Source organism: Oryza brachyantha, chromosome 12 (assembly GCF_000231095.2).
Source record: "Oryza brachyantha chromosome 12, ObraRS2, whole genome shotgun sequence".
NCBI lineage: Eukaryota > Viridiplantae > Streptophyta > Magnoliopsida > Poales > Poaceae > Oryza > Oryza brachyantha.
Genome location: NC_023174.2, coordinates 4,172,184 through 4,197,278, shown reverse-complemented (window position 1 = coordinate 4,197,278; position 25,095 = coordinate 4,172,184). Strand labels below are relative to the sequence as shown.

Here is a 25,095-nt window from a genome sequence, read left to right as displayed (position 1 = left end):
AGCCCCGCTGCTGCCCTGGAGAGGCCCGAGGTGCGTGCGCTTCCTTCCGGAATACTAGCTATCATCCGGCGCGTGTTTTGTGTGTGGGGGGTTTGGTGCGGATCGGGGAAATGCGGGATCCGGCGCGGGGGGAGCGGTGGCCTCCGATCGTGTCCAGCTCCTGCCTCGAGGTGAGGTTGCCGCCTCCGTTTTGGTGGGGGAGGGGAGAGGAGGGGAGGGGAGGTACCCTCGATTTGATGCTATGCGATGCGACCCTTGCGCTGAAACCTGGGGAAATTTGGTTGCCATGCGGTTTTGGTGGATCGGGAGTGAGAGATCGGTGATGACCAGCCATGCTTGGAATTTGTCCCATGCTCTGATGTTTTACTACTCCTTGCTCGGTTGCGATTTCGCTCCATTTTGCTTTCAAAATTAGCAAAGTGCTAGTAGCAATCGCGTGAGATCGGCGGTAGCGCTCGTTTTCAGCTTTAGATCGTTTAGTTTTTGCATTCCAAGAAGGTTATTGTGTCAGGAGAAGAATTTTTTTTTTGTTTATTCTATGAAGAACGTGCATCAGAGAGGATCTGTGGGGGTGATTGTTGCTAGTTTTCCTCTGCTGCAGGTTCTGCTTCTGATTCTGAGGCTGTCAAGCCTGGCTAACTGGGATGGACCTTGTGGGATCGCTGCTAGTGAACATGTCTCACTTGGTTGACACCTCGGGGCTCCAGTTCTTTGGCTGGCTCATCACCGCCGGCTCCGTCGGCCTCGCAGCTCTTATCTACGCCCTCCTCAGGCTACAGAGGGCGGCGTCGCTCTACTGGATCAAGGCGGCCGCCAGGGAGAAGAAGGCGGCGTGGAAGGCCTTGAGGTGCCCCAGCTCCAGCCACACCTGGACCGAGGACTACTTCCGCGGTGGCCACCCTTCGACGTGCTGCGTGTGCCTGTCGTCCCTGAGTAGCACTCAGGGTGTCGGCTCTCGGGGTGCTGATGCTGTTGTGGTCCACCGGTGCTCGGTTTGTGGGGTGGCAGCCCATTCGGGCTGCTCGCGGCGTGCTGAGAAGGACTGCAAGTGTGTTTCACAGCACGGTGCTTCCACTTTGCTGCATCACTGGTCGGAGAGGTGGGTGGAGGTGGATGACAACCCAGAGATGTCCTCTTTCTGCTACTACTGCGATGAGCCATGTGGTGTGCCATTTCTTGGTGTCTCTCCTATATGGCGCTGCCTGTGGTGCCAGCGGCAGATCCATGTTGATTGTCATGCAAAGCTGTTAAAGGAGACTGGGAATACTTGTGATCTAGGCCTTCTTAGGAGGCTCATTGTCCCTCCTCTATCAGTGAAGGAGGTTGGCCAAGGACCAGCAATCACTGGAATGTTCAACTCAATCAAGGAAGGTCTCGTCACTTCATCAGTTAGGGGGAGGATCAAGAGGCGAGGCAACAAGAAACGCATAAACAACCAACCTGGTGGTAAAACAAGTGTGGTTCCCACAAACAGCTCAATCCTTGATTCTGTACTGGAAGGGTTTGCTAGACTGCAGAACTTGGATGGAAAGTATGCGCTGACAAACCATAAGTTTACTGAGAATTCTCTCAAGCAAACACATGGATATGGCAGTCCTAATGGAGGGAAAAAGAAGTATGAAATTGTTGATTTGCCACAAGATTCAAGGCCACTGCTTGTTTTCATCAATGGCAAGAGTGGAGGACGGAGTGGGCCTTCTCTTAGAAGAAGACTCAACATGTTGCTAAATCCTATCCAGGTAATTTTCTTTGTTCTTTACTTAAGAAATAGTAACAAATCTCTTATCAACTGCTTTTGCAAGTTTGTCTATCTTTTAAGGAATAATTCATCAGCCAAAACGTTGTAACCTAACCAGCTGTTTTCCTTGGTTTATTCTATGATGCTTCCTAAACAAATAGTCCAGTTATCCTTTGTTGGTTCTAGATTGATATATTGTCTTTTCATGTTTCCCTGACAGTGAACTTGTATTATTCTTGTTTTTCTGTTACTTCTACTTTATTCTTCTGACAGAGATCTGACATATTGTTAACATTAGTACCATTGGCAATTGATTGTGACATATTTGATACTCTATTCTTAATCTGAAAAATCTCATTCTTATTCCAGATATTTGAGCTAAGTGCTTCTCAGGGACCTGAAGTCGGATTACAATTATTCCACAATGTAAAACACTTCAGAATCCTTGTTTGTGGTGGAGATGGGACTGTTGCATGGGTTCTTGATGCTATTGAAAAGCAGAACTATGAATCTCCTCCCCCTGTTGCCATTCTTCCATTAGGAACAGGAAATGACCTATCCCGTGTTATGCGCTGGGGTGGAGGTCTGTCTTCTGTTGAAGGACAAGGGGGAATATGTGCACTTCTAAATGATGTTGACCATGCAGCAGTTACAGTGCTGGATCGCTGGAATGTTGCCATCAAAGAGAAGAATGGAGCAGAAGATCAATGCACCAAGCAAGTTAAATTTATGACTAATTATATAGGTACAGTTTTATCCTTCAACTTACATGATCTTACTATATATTGCCTCCGTTTCATATTAGAAGATGTTCTAGCCTTGCATAGATTCATATGAATGTTAATGAATTTAGACACATATATTAAACATATTCATCGATCCATGGATAACTCTAGGTATGGCCAAAACATCTTATAATATGGAATGAAGAGAGTATCTAATTTTGGCCAGAAGTTGCTGAATATGTTTTCTTTCCTGTTGTCCTATAGGCGTCGGATGTGATGCCAAGGTTGCATATGACTTCCACACTACTAGAGAAGAAAGACCAGATAAATTCTGCAGTCAGGTAGGGATTGATTTCTCTGTTTACTTAAATCTTTCTGCAAAATGATGTATCTCAATATGGAACAAACAAATTTTCTGTAGAAATTGGACCTCTTATGGAAACCTCTGGAATATTCCTGTTTTCTGACATCCCTTACCATTTGATCTTATTTCACCACCTCTTACAATCATTAGTTGTAGCCAAAAAGAAAAATAATAATGCAATTTTCTACTGAGCAGTTTGTCAACAAGCTGATATATGCTAGAGAAGGCGCTAAGGATATCATGGATAGGTCATGTTCTGATTTACCGTGGCATGTTAGCCTTGAAGTTGATGGAAAGAACATTGAAATTCCAGAGGTAATTTGATATAAATCATTTATTTACTTTCACTTTCGGATTTATCATTGGAGGGGCTTCTTATATGCTGTTCTCATCAGGATGCAGAAGGTGTGATTGTTCTGAATATACCTAGCTACATGGGCGGTGTTGATCTTTGGCAAAATGACAATGAACATGATGATGATTTTGGTTTGCAATCCGTGCATGACAAAATGCTCGAGGTTGTCTGTATTTCTGGGATGTGGCATCTAGGAAAACTGCAGGTAACAGCTTCCAGTGTTATTAGCTTATTCTCCTTCCAGTTTCAAGGCATTGCTGTTACTGCTGCAATTACGAGTATTAGATTTTACACTTTCAGTAATGATAATGTTGAGGTAGCAACTCATTCATATTTCTATGGTTTATAGGTGGGACTCTCTAGAGCACACAGGCTAGCCCAAGGGAAAGTTATAAGATTGCACCTCCACAGTTCATTCCCTGTTCAGGTTGATGGCGAGCCATGGATCCAGCCACCTGGGTGCCTTGAGATATCTCATCGTGGGCAGGTACTTTATATCTCTAGGTGCAGTGGATATGCACCGAGTATTTACTCATAAGTCTTTTTTACACATGAAGATACTTGTTTATGTGATGGTGCTAATTAATTTTAATTACACTGTGAAGTAATCTACATCTTTCTATTGAACTGTATGGAGTTGTGTCTTAATTAATGTTTAATTTTTTTTGTGTATTTTGTTATCTTGAATCATACATTTATACAAACTTGTGTCAGTTGGAACATGATATATACTACTTACAAAGTAGAAGGTTTATCTGATGACCAATTTCATTCCAATTTCAGCGCTCCGCATCTGATATTCATATGTACAATCATTATGTAAGATGTATATAATACCTAATCCATTGTCTGACTGATGATGTCTTCTTGTGCCCAGATGTTCATGTTGAGGAGGACATCTGAAGAGCCCACTGGGCATGCCGCTGCTATCATGAGTGAGGTTCTTGTGAATGCAGAGTGCAATGGTGTGATCGATGCTGCTCAGAAGAGATTACTCCTCCACGAGATTGCACTACGTTTATCCTCCTGACAGTCCAACGGCAGTCCTTCCCTCCATCTCTTACACCAATACCATACTAATGCTGATACCGAATCCACTCCCTTTTGTGTTGAGAAGTCCTGCACAGATGAGAAAGGCATACGGTAGATGTTGACGTATACATATAGGAAATAGGAGATTTCCTCTGTTCATGATGGACGTATACATAGATTACCTTTTTCACGTTAGGTAAGCTTCTTTGTTTACTGGGGTCTTCTGAGGTGCCAGATGAAGTGGCCATCAAGGTGAGAGAATACCAGTTTACAGAGAGATTTTGTAGTGCGTAGAACACTGTTACTGCACATAGGGCTCAATGAGAGTTGTAAGGTGTATCTAGGGTGTATCGGTGGCCTATACAAAAGGTATAATGTAAGTTTAATCCCTCAAAATTTTGACAGTAAGACTGGATTGTTCTTGTGGCGGCATAGATTCTTCTAAATGCTGTCGTGACTGCTTATTGTGCTCTTCCTAGTAGAATATTCTAGATTGCTACAGTTTACACTTGTACGGTGTCTTACTGTCTGTGATCTTAACTGTAACTCTCATGCTATCTGGTGATGGAAATTGTTATTCTATTCTCTCCTATATAAGCCCTTTGCACCTGCAGTCCTCTTACCATCGCCGTCTGTTTCAGTACGCTTTAGATGAAAAACTCTAGCTAGCTAAAGGTTCACCAGCTGGGGTTCGTCGGCTTCTAGGCTCTAGCAGCCAGATTCAAGAGCTTTTGAATTTCTTGCCTTGTTTAGCATTACCCTGGACCCAAGATTTTTCTCAAGCTGGGTATTCCTATCCTTAGGAATCCATGTATATAGATCCATGATTATATTGATAACATTTGGTTGAATTGTTTTTTCTTTTTATTTTGGACAAAATATAAACTTTCAAACCAATTTAATTGTACTTGTAAATAAACTAGAATTGTTGTGTGGACGTGGATTAGAAACTAGAGGTTGCCAGATAGAGCCCTGCAATCCGGAGGAAAAAAATTCGGGGTGTTTATGGGAGGTGAAATTATTCCGATGGTCACAGATGTTGATTTTTTGTTGTAGGTTTTGCCACTTGTGTTATGATTTTTTTTTTGCAAATATGCAAAATTTTAATTTTTTAAATAAAACAAATGGATAAACATGTAATGAAAAAATCAATGAGGGCGTATTATAAAAAAGCAGTATGCCGCAGCCGTTTAACAAAGCAACGTGGTCATTGTTTGACTTTTTAGAAAAAAACGAAACAACTGCAAAAAAAATATGAATAAAAAAATATTACGTATTCTTAGAGATGAGAAAATAAAGTCTAAAAAATAAAGCGTGATGAAAAAAAATCTAAAATGAACAATTTTAGCTATATAAGTACAAATAGAAGCGAAAAGATGAGGCGACCAAACTAAAGCAAAATTAGGGACCATGGGTCCTTTCCCTTGAACTTTCCACATCAAAATTATGTAACTAAAAATTATTTTGTATTTACTTTTCGCTATTGTCACACAAAATTTGAAGAAGACTAATGATTATACGTTACTTTAGGGTGAGTCCAAGGAGAGCAGCGGCAGATTAAGGTCCGTGACCATGGGCCTCTGCTTGGGCTCATGAGCATTCCCTCGTTATTAACCTAGTTTTATTGTTTTTTGTGCACACATTTTCCAAACGTAAATAGTATGTTTTTTTAAAAATTTCTATAGAAAGTTGTTTTAAAAATTATATTAATCTGTTTTTTTTAATTTTTTATAATTAATAATTAATTACTTATATACTAATCTACTATTATATTTTCCACACCGGATGTCTAAACCAAAACAAACGCGGCCTAGAGCATCTCCAAGAGACTAAGTATATGACTAGCTTAAGCTAAAGTTTAGTTATTGTGTGAAAAACAATTTTTAAGAGAAAAGCTATCTAACATGGTAGGCTGTTGAAATGACTAAATTTTTTCCCTCAATAGCCAAATCTGGCTGGTCTCTCCCACCTCATCTCAGTAGCCAAATCTGGCTGAGCCCACATGTTTGTTAGGATTTAGGTAGTGAAGATGGCTAATCTGTTGGAGTACACATCAATTTAGCTATGAAATCTTTTGACATGAATAGCTAAGTTAGGATTTGGAGAGGTAAATTTTAGTTAGTGTGATGCTCTAAGCAGTAGATCTAATACTATGCTATGTAAGTAATGGTGTAGGTAATATACATATAGCCTGGGTTTATAATTACTTTTGCTCAAACTTAGAAAAAATCATAGACTCGACACTTAAATAAGAGAGCGTTTCATCACATGAATAATAGTTGATCGAGATTTCATTTTTCCTGTTCAACCCACGAACACGCATGCATGTATTCGGTCCAACTCAAAAAATGTTAGAATATTTACATAGAAATATTTAGAACAAAAACATTCAAATTTTTCTAAAGAGAAGACAAACATATAGGCCCACGGTGTCTCGCTGCTCTCGAGCAGGCTGCCATTCGGACTCGATCTAACCAATTAAATTCACTCAAGCACGAGGCCCAAAACATGAATGGCCCAATGGCACGCACAGTAGACTGGTCCATGCAGCAATATCTTCTCCATTACAAAATATAAATATTTCTATGTATTTCTCGAAATAAAATTATTCTAAATAATGCCTATCTCCAAACTTTTTTTTTTATAAAATGTGTACATATAATTGTATTTTGTAATGGGGGTTAATACAAACTAGCACTAGCACATATCCATCGGTGCCGGCACGGCGTACTCCGCCGCCGCAGCCGGCGTCACCGCCACCGCGGACGCCTTCCCGTTCCCGACGCGGAAGCGCTCCACCACGAGGCCGGACACGACGACGACGTCCGCCACCAAGCAGAGCAGCGCCAGCGCCCACGCGGACGGGCCGGGGCCGACCTTCCGGTTCCAGGCGACCACGCCGCCGGCCGGCGAGGGCGAGGCCCCGGCGAACACAGCGCCCGTGGCGCACAGCGCGTAGAACACGTGGAGGCCGGTGAAGAGCGCCAGGAGGACGGCCGCGGCCACGCTCCGGAGGATGAGCAGCGTCGTCGTCGTCCCCGCCGCGGCACCGCGCTGGCGCTGGCGCCGCCGCCGGCCGATCCGCTCCTCGGTGGCCGCCGGCGTCGTGCCGCCGCCGCCTATCGCCATGCGTGCAGCTATAGCTCACCTGCAAGAGATTCCACGTTGCAAACGTACAGAGGCGATTGATTTGCAGCTGATGATTTATCTGCCCATCGAGGCTGCAGCGGTGTAGTCCGATTCGGAATTTGAACCCGAAAATTTAAGTGCAGTTTGAACTGTGTAATTCTAGTTACTTTCGGCATTTAAATTTTGCCAACTATTCTTTTAATATTTGTCACCGCCACTGTTCTAGGTTGTTGCAATTTTGGTCATTAATAATGTTTAAACTATCGTATGGTATATTAACACGATATTTAAGGCTATATTAAAGATAAATATTTTGTATTTTCAAACATATTTAAATACATTGGTAAAATAAGAGCGATGTCACGGTGAAAGTTCGATTAATCATGATAAATATTTGGAAACAGAGGGAGCGACAAACATTGTACAAAACAGCGCCAAATTCTTCAAATGCAAGTAAATTCAGTTTATTGAGTTGCACCAGATATATAGCCAAGCTAGTGAGCTTGATCGATGCATACAAATTCATGGAAGAGCAACAAGCACAGATCAGCTAGCTAGCTCACTGCAACATACTAATCAATGTCCATACATAATCTCTAGCAGCAGTACATTAATTAATTGTTCATGCCAGAAATCCATGCATCAGATATCGTCTTGGTCGTTAATTAGGATGATGACCAAGAACATATTTGCAGCAACATTGATCTGGGCGTCCATCCATGCAATACACGAGTGCCGGAGAAGCAGGGTAACCTCTGCGCCGGCAATCGTCAACGCATGCATTTTCGGTGCATCTTGTGAGGTCGCCACAGTTAACCCTGTACTGAGCAGCTGCATATATTGCATACATAGTTAATTACTGCAACCAAGTTAATTAGTAGTGCTTAAGTGGAAATCAAAAAAGCATATATTGCTCTTACATGCTTGGCAGGAGGGGAGAACCATGGCTGTGATTATCATGAGAGACAAGATGAAGAGAACCGGAGCACCATCCTTCTTGAAAATTGCCATAACTGAGGGCGATATGATCTACCTATATGCTTTTTTTTTCTTCTTTCCTTCTTGTTTCCCTAATTTGCTCTCTTGTGTTTCAGTGTGTATAGCAATTTTCGTTCGTCCCTACTTATATACAGAGGTAGACAATGCATCTTTTAGATGCATTTTTTAGCTATACGCATTAAATTGTTTTCTAGGACTTCAAGATATATATTCAATTGCCGTCTATAGGAAAACAGATGTTCATTTATTGAATATTTGGATGTCATTCATCTATAGGCTCGGAGAAATAATGTTCACACATCATATTAAGTGCCAAAAAGATATGACATTTATGTTCGCTTTATGCCATTCTCTTCGATGGTGTATTCTCATTTATCAAATGCCACGCTCCTTTTTTTCTTTTGTCACATGAGAGAGGAGATTTGTGGCATGTTTGCTATTTTTGAGCATGTTGGATGCCATGTCATCATTCCAACGTGGCACCAGAACTATAAGACGAGTTTGCCCCTCTGTCTTTTACCTAAACTCCTAAACGTGCTGGGCCAGGAGAGCTCTATCCATGGTCGTGGCCATGTAGCTCCTCAGCCCATCCCACTGCCTTCCATCTCTTCATTCCTCGCATTCGCCTCCTTTCCTTGGGTCTTCTCCATCCTCTACCACTAGTTCCCGATCCAATGCTGCCTCACCACCACACCCACGATCTCTGGCATTAGGGCCAAGCTCAAGGGTCGGCAAGATCATCGAGGTTGAATGGCACATTGATTGAGAAAAAAGACTCAATTCACCTTACAAAATTAAATTGACCATAACATTCAGGGGCAATTTGGTAAACTCATCAGCGAATAGAGAGCAAAAACGTTTTCTTTTGCATCGAATGAATGAATGCAAATAGTATCTCAGCGTTTTGCACCGTTTTGAAAATGTCATTTTAGCGAATCCAAAACTAGGTACGATATTCTAGCGAAACCACGTTTTCATGATGAAAAAATAACAATTTTCTCAAGTTTCGCAGGGTGATGATGCATGTGAAGAATTCGAAGACGTAGGATTTGGCCACTGGTCCGATCTGGTTTTATGTAGAGTACATTTTTGCTGGCTGTACTCCTACTAAGGAACTGCATTGGAAACAATTAGTGCAGGTGACCGTCTTACCGAACTACTTGCATAAATACTCCCTCCATATTTTTTTTATATGACGCCGTTGACTTTTATGTCCGCGTTTGACCATTCGTCTTATTCAAAAAAATTATGTAATTATTAATTATTTTGTTATTTAATTTATATTATTATTAATATATAATCATCACAAATTAGTAAATTATATATAAATAAACCAATATATCTGTTATTAATGGGCACAACATCAAAAATAATAATTATAGTGCGTTAGCCTCATAAATTCATAATGCAATACTGTTATAGGACAAATTAAAAAATCAGTTCACTTGTGAAAAGCTGGCTGGTTTATTGAAAAACATGGCTGGTTTATTGAAAAACATGTTAGTTCACTAAAAAACCAGTCGACACTAGTTTTTTACCTATTCAATTGCTGGGACGATCTTTGAGCAGAACCAGATCGCTAAGGTTGCCAGTTCTATTTTTCTAGTTCATCTGCCTGTATGGTCCAGTTTTTTTAGTACGCTCTCAGCCTCTTCGTAGTAGATTTATTTGTTGAATAGTTCCAACTTGGTTAAGGAAGGGCAAATGACCTAAGATATAAGATATAAGTGGAGGAGCCCCTCACCTCAATGGTTAGCTTTTGGGGTGGAAAAACCCTTTACGATCCTATAATTGGTATCAAAGCCTAACTAGTTTAACATGTCTAGCCCGAGAGACAGACCTAGGGTGCCTACGAGATCCGTATACCTGATGGACCTCCTCAATGATTAGTATTTAGGATGGGAAATACCCTTTATGATCCTATATATTTTTCACTACTTAAATTCTTACCATTCTAAAAGGCAAATACCCAGATTGTTTGATGTTAAAAGAATAACGCGATTACAATCAACGACAATACACAAATCAAGAACATCACAAACAGTAGACAGTAGTAGTACTAATTAAGAATAGCTGTTGCACGATCGGATTGCTTGCGAACTTGAGTAGCACAGCACCAATCGCACATGATCATCTACCACCCACCACCACCAAGGTAGCTTCTCCGACCAACAATGGCGGGCGCACCGGCGCCGCCACGCATCCGCGGCGAGAACGTCTCCCTCGGCATCGCCTCCATGGCGGCAACGCCGGCGCCCTTAAGCTTCTCACCTCGTGGCGTCATGGTGGCACCGCCTAACGGAGCAGCAGCACCGTGCTCGCCGCCGTGACCATGCCACCGTAGAGCCCTGGGGCTGCCGCTGTGGTGCAGCTGCCTCGCCAGCCCGGCGGCGATGGCCGGATCGCCGGTGCCGGTGCCGGAGGAGGAGGAGAGGGACCGGTAGTACCTCATGGCCTTCTTCTTCTTTAGCACCTTGAAGATCAAGGGGATGAGACCATCCATCCTGATTTCCTTCTCCTCTCTGATGCAAAGCTGGGGACCAAGGTGTTCTTGAGAGGTGTAATGCGCAGTTTATAAGATTATGCCTGCAATTTACTTCTAGCAAATATGATTTTTTTGTTATCATCATGTATCTAGAATAATGGTTTTGTTTAATGCTAGTGTTATGATTAACATGTAAAGTTTGTTGTTTATGTACAAGCCTAAGTATTTGTTGACATGTCTAGATTTAAAAGGTAAGCACCACAGTTCATTGACAGCGTACAAGGTACTGAAAATACTCTTATTGCAAGTTTGCAATGGAAAGAACAAGAAATGTTCTATAAGATGCCCTATCTTTTATATGTTGAGTTTCTAGATTATTTATACAGTTGACCTGAATGGTATGGAGGGAATGATAATAGATTGCTTATTGTATTATGAAATTCATGGAGAATGTGGTTAACATCTAAAGTATCATTTTCTTGTCGATCATGATCCAGCTACTTCGGACTAAGAAATAATAGAAGAAAATAGACAATCAAATTGAATCTTTAGGGTTATATTTGAGCTAAACCTGCCACTTGCATCTAGACAGGCCAAGAAAGCTTGCATGACTGCGTCAAGGTGAGCTGGGGAGAAATTTTCATTGCTTTGTGATTGTGCTGAAGTGAGGTGATTTGTTCGTTAATCTGACAATTTAATTTGTCCACGATTTAACGTTGGCAAGTACAAAAGTACTGTTAAATTACGTAACAATCAGTCCGAACCTCTGAAATCAAACAACCGGCAAGGATACTTTTGTATGTTCCCATTTTTCTGAATCCAGGATTACTGTTAACTGTCACATGAATATAGCACAGATGAGTAAATGAACTAAATATCTACTTAGATTAATTATGAATTTTGTTTGATAGTTGTGTAGTATAAGGAAGAATTTAGGTCATGGTTTGATATAATTTGGCCAATTTGAATATAAATGAAACGGACAAAGAGTCGGACCATCTTTTTTACTTCTCCCTTCCAAGGCTTTGTACACTTGAATAAAAGTATTAGAAGACAGAATAAATTGTCCTTGGAAAAATTAGCTAGCTCAATTTGGTCAATCTGTTTATATAACCATCCATGCATTCCAATATAAATTGTAGAACTTAGCAAAAGTGCAATTTTTAACCTGCAGACTGCATTACTACATCTTTCCATGTCTGACATGATTATCTAGGTAGCCACTCAGTACATCATTCAGAATTTGTGATTTCAGTGTGCAGGCAAATATAATTAATAATTAAAGATCACGAGGAATTTTGAGAACCGCATATAAAATTCATAAAGACATGGATCCATACATTTTACTGATGCAGTCATGCAGTTTACATGTAAGAAGAGTGGCACCAGCTTCCAAGCAAAGACAACAATTTGGTAATAAATAAGACAATTCATTCTTTCGTTTCTAATTCACAGGCAGAAACCTCATAGTAAAACTTAGAATTGACCAGACTCTATCTCGCTGAAATGTATCGCTGCAGCAGACGTAGCAAAGTAAAATGTGCAAACCTTTGAACCTTAACCAAATTTACTAGGCCTTCGCGATGAAGGTCAGGTAGTACCAGGCTGCAAAGGCAAGGCTGAGCACAAACAAAGGGAGCAGGAAGTCCAGAAATGTGTTTGGAGCAGGAGGCCCTTTCTTCCGTGGCATGCCTCTGAAGTTTGGCGGCACATCATCGCCACCGAAATTTTTAGCTTTCGATGCGCTAGGAGGCACATAGTCCTTGATGCTTCCGATTAGGTAGTTGTTCATCATGCCGATGGCTGATGTACTGTGTCCCACATCTTCAAATGCCTCCGTCGCATCCCCAGAGGCTTCACGAATTGATTAGAGAAAATAACATAAAATAGAAACTTGTCAACAAACTGCATCCATTTCCAATGTCTCTCTTTCAGAACCACTCCATATGTTTAAATTTAGTTTTTGTCCTATACTTGAAGTCAAATACTAACATACAATGTGTACTCAATGGGAACAAATATCATGGAACCAGTGCAAGGGAAGCATTTGGAATAACAAGGTTAGTGTGGCTCGGAAATTTGAGGAAAGCATGACATTTGGAAAATAAAAAAAAAGTTAACTCCTACGTATTCCTGCTGGGCACACCATTTCTAAAAATTACAAGGCAATCTACAAGAATTTAATAATAATTAGGTGGTTTTTAACATGATATTAATGCGTGAAGTCCTTTTGACCAGTAAGAATAGTTCTATACGCTTATGATTATGTGGCTTCTGCCGTTTCACATTATAAGGTTAGCAGAAGCCGGTGTTACAAGTTCTGGATCTTCATCATTTTACAATTTGTACATTTCGAAACTCTTCAATGCATTACAAAAGTAAACATCATACGAATTGATTCATGCTAAATTGGTATCAGTAGTTGGTCACGTGTCGAGCATACGCATCAATTCAGATCAAGGGGCATGATTTAATTGGTTTGTCTTAACAAAACATGATGAAGGTCCAAAATTATGCTTCTTCTGCAGGCTGGAATCGGACCACCAGAAATGGAAAAAAAACCTTTTGTGAGAGGAAAATGAACAAATTTTAACTGATGGGACTCTGATTCTGAACACTTATCATCATAGTTTAATACATGAGGAGATAAGTTTGTAATTGTTCCCAATAGCATCACAGGTTGAACATCAAACAGTGTGTTGATAGGAATGGATGAATCTCACCAGATGCATGCAGGAGAACATCCTCTCCACCAGGGTGGTCCTCCAAGAACTTGGTCACATCATACACCTGAACACAAAAGCAACAAATTTTACAAACCTACAATCAAACCAATCAAGAACCACCGATGGCCATCTACCAAGAAATCAAGCCAAACCAGATCTCCATCCATCCCAAACATGAACAAAAAATGGAAACGAAAGAAAGCAGAGGAACGATTCCTGCCCCCCTCCCTGCCTGACCTTGCCGTGGATGACGACCCAGCAGTCCATCCTGGAGGCGTGCCCGGCGACGTCGGAGGCGGAGAAGAGCTTCTTGCTGCTGGCCTCCTCCTCCTCCGCCATGTCCTACAGCACCTACGCCTTCCTGGTCAGTATGCGATGTCGCGGAAGGAAGAAGACGACGCCGGAGGCCGAGCTGAGCTGAACCGAGCGGAGGGAGGCAGGAGGAAATCTTGGAGAGACAAAGAGGTGACCCGAGCTGAGCTGAGGTGAGCACGCCAAGAGAGCCGCCGCGACTGCTGCTGCTGGCCTCTGTGGGTGTGTGGTTGGTCACTGGTTGGTGGTGGTCGGAGACGACGACGCGTCCGGGCCGGCCGTCGCCGACTTCATGGGCCGGGCTCTATTGGGCCTCACTTGGGCCCATAAGCCCAACGAATCTTTGTTTTAGTTCTTGCTGCCCATCAGTTGTAAGCCTTTAATATTTTCGCTTATGCTTATGATTTAAACTAAAATATAAAATTTAAAACTTTGAAATTGATTTTATATTTTTGTCGTAGCTTGTTTTTAGCTTGGCTTTAGATCACTAAAAACAATGTATATAAAAATTAAGAAAATTTATTGTGTTCCTCTAATTTTGTCAAACACTCGTTTTGTCTCGTTTATGATATACCATCGACTTTTGCTTAGCTTCGAGTAGGATTTACCAATTACCATCACCACCCGGTTAGCCTCCATTAGGACTATACAGTTTTGTCCAAATATCATATTTAAAGTTTGCTGACGTCAAAAATGTGATCTGACGTGTCATACACGAAGGCTTAGGAGTCAATCTTAGACAGCTCCAGTGCAGGACCTAAATTCTTTGAATGATGCGCGGGCATGCCAGTCAGTTTGATCCTGTAACTGACAAGATAAATAGTAAAACAAGTCGATCGGCTATCGAGCCGATAGGTAAATAAATATCCATCCGATCGGATGCTGATGCTGCAACGGTTAGCCGATAGGATGAACGATCGGCTGTAAAGAGCTTGGATCGGCTAGAAACTCAAATAGAAATAGACTTGAATTAAATATTAGACCAACATAATCCGCCAAGTCACTTATTAATCTTAGTCGATCGGACAGGCCCCTATAACCAGATCGAACTAGACATACAGAGATTGGACTTAACCAAGACAGTATGCAGTTAAGCACGATATGATTATAGTAAACGTGAAGATCAATAAGGCTAATAAATAAACCGACGAATTACTTGGAATAAACAACGAACCATATGTTACGATCGGCTAAAACCAATTTGCATGTAATTCTCACAGACCGATGCAACATAAATAACTGCCGATCTAAATAAATCAAGCCAGTAAGCATGTAGGTCGGCAAAAATCATCGGCTATAGACGGCAGACAAACTACCAAGATCTATAAAATACCTAGCCTAGATTGCTAAGAATAATCATAGAAGATCGGACCCAACCGAGACAGTTCAAGATTAAACCTAGCAATGTCAGGATAGATACTAAACAGATCTAGATTGCTATCAAGCCAATGAGCCGATGACTGGTAACTTATCGGCTGGTACTCCGATAAAACAATGAGTAAAATAAATCAATCTGATATAAACCATCTGACAATCGCAATTTACTAGATCGGACCTAACCGAGACAATACTAGATTGAATATGTCAAATAGCGAATATCAAACCAATGTAGATCGCCCAAAGTGGTCGACCAGATCAACTCAAAACACGAAAGTGATCTAAGTTAAAACTGATACGATAACTAGCAATCGCGCAGCTAGATTAGAAGATCAGACCGAACCGAGACAATTCTAATCTAGTCGAAGGATTACCGTGGCCCGACGGAACGTAGGACTTACCTCTCCGTTGGAGATCGAGACGATGCAGCCCCACATCAGGTGCCAAGTTCTGCCGGAGTTGAAACCTCGGTTAGGAAGGTGGCGATGCACCGAGAATAATTGATCTATTGATTGATATAGATGAAAAACAATGACCCCGTGCATACATATTTATACCCTCGGGTTGAGACTAGACTGTGTTGGACATAACATACAACTTCTAATAGATAAAAAGAAATAACAAACTAGTCCTATGCGGACTCTATCTCTAACTCCTACTAGATAAAACACACACGAGTTTCGATCGGACTCTAATCTCTTAGAGATAAAATAAAATCCTAACTAACTCTAATTAACAGATAAATTTACGCCGCCAAGCCTTGGTCTTTACGATTCCCTGTCGGATTCGAACTCTTCCGGATAAAATTTCTATCGGCGATTGCACCTTTCCTTATCCGAATCCAATACGGGAATTTACCAAATTTTGGTGTTAACAAAGTTTTCGACCAATTTTAGGTGCTTACAATCTTATGTTTATAATATGATATTTTGAAATTTTTACCCAAAATTTGAAATTTCTTTTATTCCAGAGGTATTTTGCTCATTTGGAGAAGACTGTACTAATACGGACCAAACAGAAGGTGAAGGTAAATCGTAGAAATTAAGCAAAAGTCAATACTATATTATAGAACGCCACAAAATTAGTAGCAAATCATAGAATTGGGCTAAAGTTTATGACATATAATAGATTTTCTCATAAAAATTTACTAATAAATTATTTTTAATCGTTAATAAATTGTTTCTCTTACCCTTAATTTTAGTAACACAGTGGCAGTTTGGAATAAATGTCCAATATTTATGGGGAAATTCAAAAATCCATTTCCAAGTCACTGGAGTTCACAGTCTCCCTCACGTGACTCTATTTCATATAGAGACCCTCTTACATATTAATTTTTTTCTCTAACTTCCGCCATATCCGGTTTTCATATATTTTTCCTTATGTTTATAATTTTTTTTATGCTCCATAGGCTTCTAACAATGTGGGATGATAATAACACATGCCACCTTGCCAAAGGTATGAAGCTATCGTCATTGTAATTCTGTAAGTAGATCTCCAGAATGTAACACGTCCATCTTTTTTTTCTTATATTTATGTTTATAAGTCAAATTTTAAATTTTAACTCTAAATTTGGAGTTAAATTTGGTGTTTTTTCACTGCAGTTTATTTCCAGCCCTAGCTTTAAGCTATCTAATAATACGTATACAAAACTTTTATTCACAAATTATTTTTAGTTTACAAATATGCCGCACCCCCTAATTATTTCTATCTAATGACGCCAAACATATTTGATCCGGCATGCTGAATACATGCGAAGGCCTGGGAGTCTCTGTGTCGCTCTAGTGCGGGACCTAAATTCTTAGATGAGGTGTGGGCGTACCAATCAGTTTGATCCTGCAACTGATGAATCATCTAGACCCTTGTTGTTAATTTTGGTAATTAATGACAAGCACTAATTGTGGACTAACCGTTGTTTTCGAGATATTTATCTTAAGTTAGGTTCACTTATTGTGTGCACATGTATGATCACCAAAGGATTAAATTTGACGGCGCAAAGCAAAGGAAAAGAAGACGGTAAAACTAGTGTTTGGTTTTTAAATTAATCGAGGTGAAGGGCAATCAAATTAGGAGTAATGACCTTGTAAAGAGATAATTTTAATTGCCACATTAGGTCATTTGCATTTAGACTTGGCTAAATTATCATGTCAGAATTCTGTTGTCTCTGTGAGGACTGACTAGGGCCGGTCAGACCGAGGCCTGTATGCCAGTCTGACCGGTGGGCTGAGCGGTCTGACCACCGGCTATAGCTCAGTCTAACCGCCCCCCTTGTGGCCAGAAGGTGTGCCCTGGAATGGCTGATACAGAGCCGCAGCCGCTAGAGCTGAGGTCAGTCAAACCAAGCTGGTGGCGGTCAGACCGAGCCTAGGCCGGTCTGACCGGACACCTCATGGTGGTCCAACACAAGGCCGATGAGATCCTTTGACAGGGTTTCAATGGCTAGTTTTCTAGCCATTGCAGAGTAGAACAGTCTGACCGGCTACATACCTTCGGTCAGACCGGCACTACACTAAGTTGGGGGATTTCGCCCCCAACGGCTAGTTTTGGTAGATGGGAGTATAAATACTCCCCTACCAGCAGCAAGGGACTTCTCTTGGCACTCATTTCATTTGCATACACCCCTTGCATCTCTCACACACTCACTTGAGCTTTGTGTTCATCCATCTAGTGTGTTAGAGGTTGTTCTAGCCAAGAGTCAAGTGCATTGCTTCCATTGTAGAGATAGTGTGGCATGTGATCATCTCCGAGTCGGGTCATCGCTTGTTACTCTTGAAGGTTGCCACCTCCTAGACGGCTTGTGGAGGAGTTGCCCGGTGACCTCTCCAAGAAAATTGTGGAAGAGGCCCGACACCGTTTGTGAGTGGTTTGGAGATCACCACCTTCGGAGTGAAGGAAGAACTACCCCTAGTAATCGAGGCTTGAGTAGTCCTCTCTGTGGGCCGGCTCCCGCTTTGCCCACCCCTTGTCAAAGGGGGCATGCAGTGGCTTTGTGGCGGAGCGGTAGAGTTGGGCTCGCCTCAACGGGAAGTAGGAAACCGGCAAGTTTCCGAACCTCAGTGAAAAATCCCTTGTCTCATTGTCTCTTTTATTTGTCGCATTTACAATTCTGCTATTTACATTTCTAGAGACATAATTGTGATCATATCACCTTAGGTTTGCTAAACTAGACTTAGGAAGTGTGATTTACTTTCCTAGTGATATACTTGAGCCACTTTCTCTCTAGGATTGCAAAATATAACTTAGTTGCTTAGTTAGTCTTCTCCTTCACTGAGCCTAGCAACTTAGGTTAGTTTTTTTTATTAGGTGTCATTTAATTTTAAATCGTCTATTCACCCCCCTCTAGTCGACATCTTGATCCTACAACTAACAAGATGAAAAAAATAAAACAAGCTGATCGGCTATCAAGCCTATAGATAACTAAGAACTCAACCGATAGGATATTGATGCAGTAGCTTTTAGCCGATAGGTTGAGCAATGGGCTATTGATAACTTGGATCGGTCAGGAATCCGATATGTATAAACTCGAATAATTAAATAAATACTAAATCCTTTGCTACGATAGGCTAAAACCAACTAGCATATAATACTAATAAGCCGATGCAACACAAAATAACTACTGATCAAAATAACCGATTGGTGTATAATTAATGTAATAAGACAATAGACTATTTTATTTATATAATAAGTATGGAGATTTACAAAGATCATCGGCTATAGCCAACTGATGGTCGACAAAGATCTATAAAGTATCTAGCCTAGCTTACTGTTAACCCTAAAAATAACAATCAACGCTCACACACACAGGCTTGGGAGTCAATCTTAGACAGCTTCAGTGCAGGACCTAAATTCTTATAATGATGCGTGGGTGTGCCAGTCAGTTTGATCCTGCAACTGACAAGATGAACGGTAAAACAAGCCGATCGGTTGTCGAGCCGATAGTTAACTAAATATCCGTTGACCGAAAGTTGTTTTAGCAGTGTTTAGCCGATAGGATGAACAATCGGCTGTAAAAAGCTTGGATCGACAAGAAACTCGATAGAAATAGATTTGAGCAAAATATTAGACTAACATAACCCGCCAAGTTACTTATTAATCTTAGTCGGTCGAACAAGCCCCTATAAACAGGTCGAACTAGACATATAAAGATTGGACTTAACCAAGACAATATGCTGTCGAGCACGATATGATTATAGGAAACATGAAGATCGATAAGGCTAATAAATAAACCGATGAATTACTTGGAATAAACAATGAATCATATGTTACGATCGGCTAAAACCAATTTGCATGTAATTCTCATAAGCCGATGCAACATAAATAATTGCCAATCTAACTAAATCAAGCCGATTGGTATAGAAATAATGCAGTAAAACAATCGGCTACTCTATCGATGTAAATATGATAAGCATGTAGATCGGCGAAAATCATCGGCTATAGACGGCGGACAAACAACCTAGATCTATAAAATACCTAGCCCAGATTGCTAAGAATAATCGTAGAAGATCGGACCCAACCGAGACAACTCAAGATTAAACCTATCAATGTCAGGATAAATACTAAACAGATCTAAATTGCTATCAAGCCAATGAGCCGATGATTGGTAACTTATCGGCTGGTACTCCGATAAAACAATGAGTAAAACACATCAATACTAGATCGAACCTACTAGATCTACTAGATCGAACCTAACCGAGACAGTACTAGATTGAATATATCGAATAGCAAATATCAAACCAACGTAGATCGCCCAAAGTGGTCGACCAGATCAACTCAATCGTACAACTAGATTAGAAGATCAGACTGAACCGAGACAGTTCTAATCTAGTCGATACGATTACCTTGGCCCGGCGGAACGATGGACTTACCCCTCCGCTGGAGATTGAAGCGATGCAGCCCCGCGTCAAGTGCCAAGTTCCGCCGGAGTTGAAACCTCGAAAAAGGATGCGCCGAAAGTAGCTGATCTAAATTATGATGTAGATGAAAAATAATGACCCCGGGCATACATATTTATACTCTCGGGTTGAGGCTAGGTCGTGTTGGACACGACATACAACTCCTAATAGATAAAAAGAAATAACAAACTCCTACTTAGATTCTATCTCTAGCACACAAGTCCGATTGGACTCTAACTCCCTTAGAGATAAAATAAAAATCCTAACTAACTCTAATTAATAGATAAATTTGCGTTACCAAGCCCTGGGTCTTCACGATTCCTTCTCAATTTCGACTTCTTGTGGATAAGATTTTCTATCGGCGATGGCACCTTTCCTTACCTAAATTCAATACAGAAATTTAAATTTTGGTTTTAACACTTACTAAGAATAATCTTAGAAGATAGGAACAAACCGAGACAGGTCAGGACAAAGCCTAGCCATGTCAGGCTAGATATTAATCAGATCTAGATCGCTATCAATCCGATGAGCCTATAACTGATAACTTTCGGCTAGTGCTCCGATAAAACAATGGCAAGATACATCGATCTAATATAAACTATTTGATAAACACAATTTAATAGATCGGATCGAACCAGGACAAATATTAGATTGAATATATTAAATAGAAAATTTCAAATTAACGTAAATTATCCAAAGTGGTCAACTAGATCAACGTAAGATATAGAAGTAACATATGATGAAACTGATACGATAAATAACAATCGTACAATTACATCAAAAGATTGGACCAAACCGAGGTAGTTCTGATCTAGCCGATACGATCACCAGGGCTTACCCCTCCACCGGAGATCGAAACGATGTAACCCAACGTCAGGTACCAAGTTCCGTCAGTGATGAAACCTCACTGCGGAGGGTGGCGATGAGCCGAAATTTGTATTTGATCTGTGTATGTAGATGTTTTACAATTATTCCGGGTGTACATATTTATATCCATTGGTGGATACTAGTCCATATTGGACATGACATACGTTTCCTAATAGATAAAAGAAAATAACAAGTCATATTTGGACTCTAGCTATATTCTTAAACCCAAAAGAAAACATTGTCCTAATCGGACACGTGACGTTGCTATAGATAAAACAAAACTTCTAAACTTGGGCCTAATTAATAGAGAAAATTAAACTGCCATGTTCTTCACGATTCTTTTTTGAACTCAGATTCTTTCGGATAAGATTTCATCGGCTGACTGTGGCTTTACATAACCAAATTCACTAAGAAATTTTATTAAATTTTAGTGTTAACACTATCATCTTCACATTATAAGATATTATAGGAGAATAAATTGGAAATATGTTTATCCACTTTTGGATAGCGAGTAACCGATCATCTGTTGGGGATAAGCCGATCGTGAACGGTTGGATGTAAAAATAATGGGCAGTGGAACCAGTGTACAGCCAGGGAGCTCGGCAGCCTAAGTAAAGTGGCGGGCCCACCTATAATTCATGGTACTCAGATGTATATCTAAGATTTTTGAGAATATATATATACACACTATGCATACCTATGTGTATGCAATAAAATAAAGAGATAATTCGCTGTATGCTACTGAAATTATATTCGGTTCCTGTGCCATGCAAAAAATCAAACTTCCCTCTTTGCCATTCACTTAATTTTTTCTGCCTTATGTGCCACTGGCGTCAACTTTTCCATCCAACTCCGCATTAACTGATATCATTTTGCTTATGTTCCTTTTATGTCACTACATGCCAGATGACTCAAAACATAGAATTGAAAATTAATATTTTTGAATAAAATTTGAAATTAAGACAACAATAAAGAAAATTTCAAAATTGAAAATTGATATTTTCAAATAAAATTTGAAATTAAGAAAACAATAAAGAAAATTTCAAAATTGAAAATCGATATTTTTGGATAAAATTTGAAAATTGCTAGCAATAAAGAAAATTTCAAAACCTCAAAATTCTCATGGTTAATGTGCTATGGTGTGGCAAGAATGCGAGTCATTTGGCATATAGTGGCATAAAAGAAACGTAAGCAAATTTTTTAAATTTTAAATGGGTCATTTCAAATTTATCAAAAATATCAATTTTTAAATTTTATTCAAAAATATCAATTTTCAATTCTGCTGTCTTAATTTCAAATTTTATTCAAAAATATCAATTTTCAATTCTATGTTTCGGGTTATTTGGCATGTAGTGACATAGAAGGAACGCAAGCAAAATGCTATCGGGAAAAGTTAATGGCAGTGGCACATGAGGCAAAAAAAATTAAGTGAATGAGACAGAGCGAAGTTTGATTTTTTTATGACATGAAAGAAAAAGGGTATAATTCTAGAGGCATACGTGGAATTCTCTCTAAAATAAAAAGGAAAACACAATTGAGCCCAAATAGAAAAAAATAGATTTATTGGGCCATTTTTATTAATTTGGCCTATTTCATACGAACCAATAATACTAACCCTAATGAGAGGCTTGGGGGCAGGGGCGGTGGCTACTGACGGGCTCACGGGCGGACGGTCGCACGCCGGACGGGCGGGGCAGTGGAGCGTGCAGGGAGGCCGGCGGCGGTGGGCGCGGCTGCGGGAGGCGGCGAGGAGCGGCCGAGTGGGGCGCCACGCCGGGCGCTGTGCGACCGAGCGGAGCAGGCGAGAGGTCGGCGTCCGTCCGACTGTCCGAGGCCGAGGGGCGAGGTCGCGAGGAGCGGCAGGAGCCGCCGAGGCGCCGCGCCTGCGCCGAATCCCGAGTTCCCGACGGCCGGCGGCAGGCGACTGGGCGAGGCGCCGAGGCGGCTGCGGGCGTCGGGCTAGGCCGGCTGCCGGCGAGGCGAGCAGGCGCAGCTGGCAGCGCCGCTGCACCCAGCCGGCCAGCGAGCTGTAGTTCCGCAACGGCCTCCATATCACTGACGCGCTTACCATGGAGGTCGTCAAGATGGTGCTCTTCGGCAAGGGCAACAAGCACCTCATCTCCCTAAGCAATACAAGGTCTCAACAACCGTACTATGCCCCTAATTTTAACAATGTCTGCGTCTTATTTTTTTTATTTGTGCAATACAAGTATGAACTGTGCAATTATGGAATTTTATGCATGGTCAGTGTCTTAATTTGTACTCCATTATATTTTCAGATCTCAAAATAAAGAGGAAGAATGGGCCTACCGTTGGTCTTAAGCTTTTTTTTTGAAAGAGCGGGTTCAAAGAAGAAGCTAAAAATGAAAATTAAGGTGAAACTCAAGGTGAGGGCAATCTTACTAACAATCCTTTACATGTTTCATATGTTGCTAGTTTTTATATGTTGAACAATTTTATGTTTTGATCAATTCAACTAAATATGATCTTATGCTCAATTTTGTGTTATATTTGATATATATCTTACAATAGCTAAATTTTGATGTTATACGAGTCAGTGTTGTGCTAAATTTTGGTGTTATACGAGTCAATTTTGTGTTATATATGATATATGAGTCAATTATTGGGATTTAATTGGGGTATAATTTTTTTTCGTTAATCCTTGACATTTCGAATACCCAACCTCTAAATCCTGAGCCCGCCACTTAATGTAAGCAGCGAAAAGCAGCGGCGGCGGTGGGCCGACGGTCCGCTGCGCTGAAAAGAGGTTCTCGCCGGTGGGCGTGGTGGCCGGAACCTCGCCCCTTCAATCTCCTGCTCGACGAATTGCTTCCATTCGTTCCACACACGGTTTTACCACCCAGTTAGTCATCAATTAATCATCCTATTCGTTCGCTCCTTTATTTGGTCCCTGCCGCCAGTTTTTCCTCTTCCTCGTACGTTCTTAATTAATTGCACTATAACTAGAGATTTTCCATTTTCGAGAATCTGTGGTTAGTTAAGTGCTCGTAAGGCTAGTTTGTACGTTTACTGATTTTGACCACCAACCGTTCGACGAAATGTCTATTCCCAAAGAGGTACTGATTTCGACCACCATTGTTGTCTGTCTCTCAGAAGGTCAGTGTAAAGATAACTTTGCGCTTGGGTGGTTTCACGCGTATTTATATGCTATGAACTGACAGTAGCCTACTAACCTGCAAGGTACGTAATGTCCTATCAAATATATCCTACTACCTTCTGCACCAAAATTTTAAGCAGATATATGATCTTTGTCCCACTAGTTATACATGTTCCACACTCATTTCATCATTAGAAAATAATGACGGCTCATCTGCTCAAGCCTCCAGCTACTATAATGTGGATTTTCCCTCTTACCTCAGCATATATAAACAGGACTGTAGCATATGTGCATATAGAGGTCTTGGTCCTTATGCAGGCTATACAATTCCCAGCAGAACTACTCGGTAGCATTCTGATCATGGTCTTTATGGCTATGTAAGCTCCTGATGGCTGACAGTAAAATTAAGAAGGTGAAAAAATATGAGAATACACAACGGCAGACACCCATATTTTGCAACAAGTTGAAGAAACAATGTAGCGTACAAGGTAAAGGGTAAAACAATCTAGCAGTAAGACAAAAGGACTAGATAGCTCTCATATATAATTATGTTTTTCATGGATACAATGTTTCCGGCTTTGTTGATTGAATTACAATGCCCATTATTGCTTCAGTGATAACATAGCCCTCTTTTATTTAGCTCGTACATGCCTCATTATTGATAATAGTGTTACTGAATATCAATGCTTCGTGTTGTGGCTTCCCCATATCACTAGAATTGTAAGTCCAAAGCAGACACCAAATCCCACTGCCGTGAAGAGAAAAGGTACAACATCTACAGAATTCTTGTCAGCAGCGTGTGATATAATGTTTTGTTTAGTTGGATAACTACATTGTTTAGACAGTGGAGGTCCGCACAACCCAATATTCCCCACAAAAGAGCCATTGGAAAATGTTGTGAAGTGTGATGATTGCGGTATTCTTCCCACAAAGCTTCAATATTGAAAGAAAGTTCAATGATGTCAGCTCCTGCAGGATC

The 25,095-nt window shown here is 40.8% G+C and overlaps 2 protein-coding genes across 2 annotated transcripts; one reads left to right on the top strand and one right to left on the bottom strand.

Annotated features, from left to right (window-relative positions):
• The first annotated feature begins 616 nt into the window (after positions 1 to 616).
• Positions 617 to 4,820, top strand: LOC102708292 (diacylglycerol kinase 2). Its single transcript, XM_006663849.3, has 7 exons — positions 617 to 1,739; positions 2,108 to 2,483; positions 2,728 to 2,804; positions 3,023 to 3,142; positions 3,223 to 3,387; positions 3,532 to 3,669; positions 4,060 to 4,820. Exons 1-7 carry the CDS (start codon positions 645 to 647, stop codon positions 4,210 to 4,212), a joined length of 2,124 nt encoding a protein of 707 aa, XP_006663912.1. The 5' UTR covers positions 617 to 644; the 3' UTR covers positions 4,213 to 4,820.
• Positions 4,821 to 12,123: 7,303 nt separating this feature from the next.
• Positions 12,124 to 14,072, bottom strand: LOC102708012 (cytochrome b5-like). Its single transcript, XM_006663848.3, has 3 exons — positions 13,791 to 14,072; positions 13,551 to 13,617; positions 12,124 to 12,681 (listed from the first exon to the last, which is right to left on the bottom strand). The coding sequence occupies exons 1-3, from the start codon at positions 13,890 to 13,892 to the stop codon at positions 12,398 to 12,400; spliced, it is 453 nt and encodes a 150-aa protein (XP_006663911.1). The 5' UTR covers positions 13,893 to 14,072; the 3' UTR covers positions 12,124 to 12,397.
• Between the last annotated feature and the right edge of the window lie 11,023 nt (positions 14,073 to 25,095).

Bases quoted from the DNA above. Each gene is read 5' to 3' on its own strand.
- LOC102708292 (XM_006663849.3), top strand. From the start codon at position 645: ATGGACCTTGTGGGATCGCTGCTAGTGAACATGTCTCACTTGGTTGAC. The intron at 2,805-3,022 runs GTAGGGATTGAT...TCTACTGAGCAG, and splicing joins CAGATAAATTCTGCAGTCAG to TTTGTCAACAAGCTGATATA. The intron at 3,143-3,222 runs GTAATTTGATAT...TGTTCTCATCAG, and splicing joins AGAACATTGAAATTCCAGAG to GATGCAGAAGGTGTGATTGT.
- LOC102708012 (XM_006663848.3), bottom strand. From the start codon at position 13,892: ATGGCGGAGGAGGAGGAGGCCAGCAGCAAGAAGCTCTTCTCCGCCTCC. The intron at 13,618-13,790 runs GTCAGGCAGGGA...TTTTGTGTTCAG, and splicing joins GGGTCGTCATCCACGGCAAG to GTGTATGATGTGACCAAGTT. The intron at 12,682-13,550 runs GTGAGATTCATC...CAATTCGTGAAG, and splicing joins TGTTCTCCTGCATGCATCTG to CCTCTGGGGATGCGACGGAG.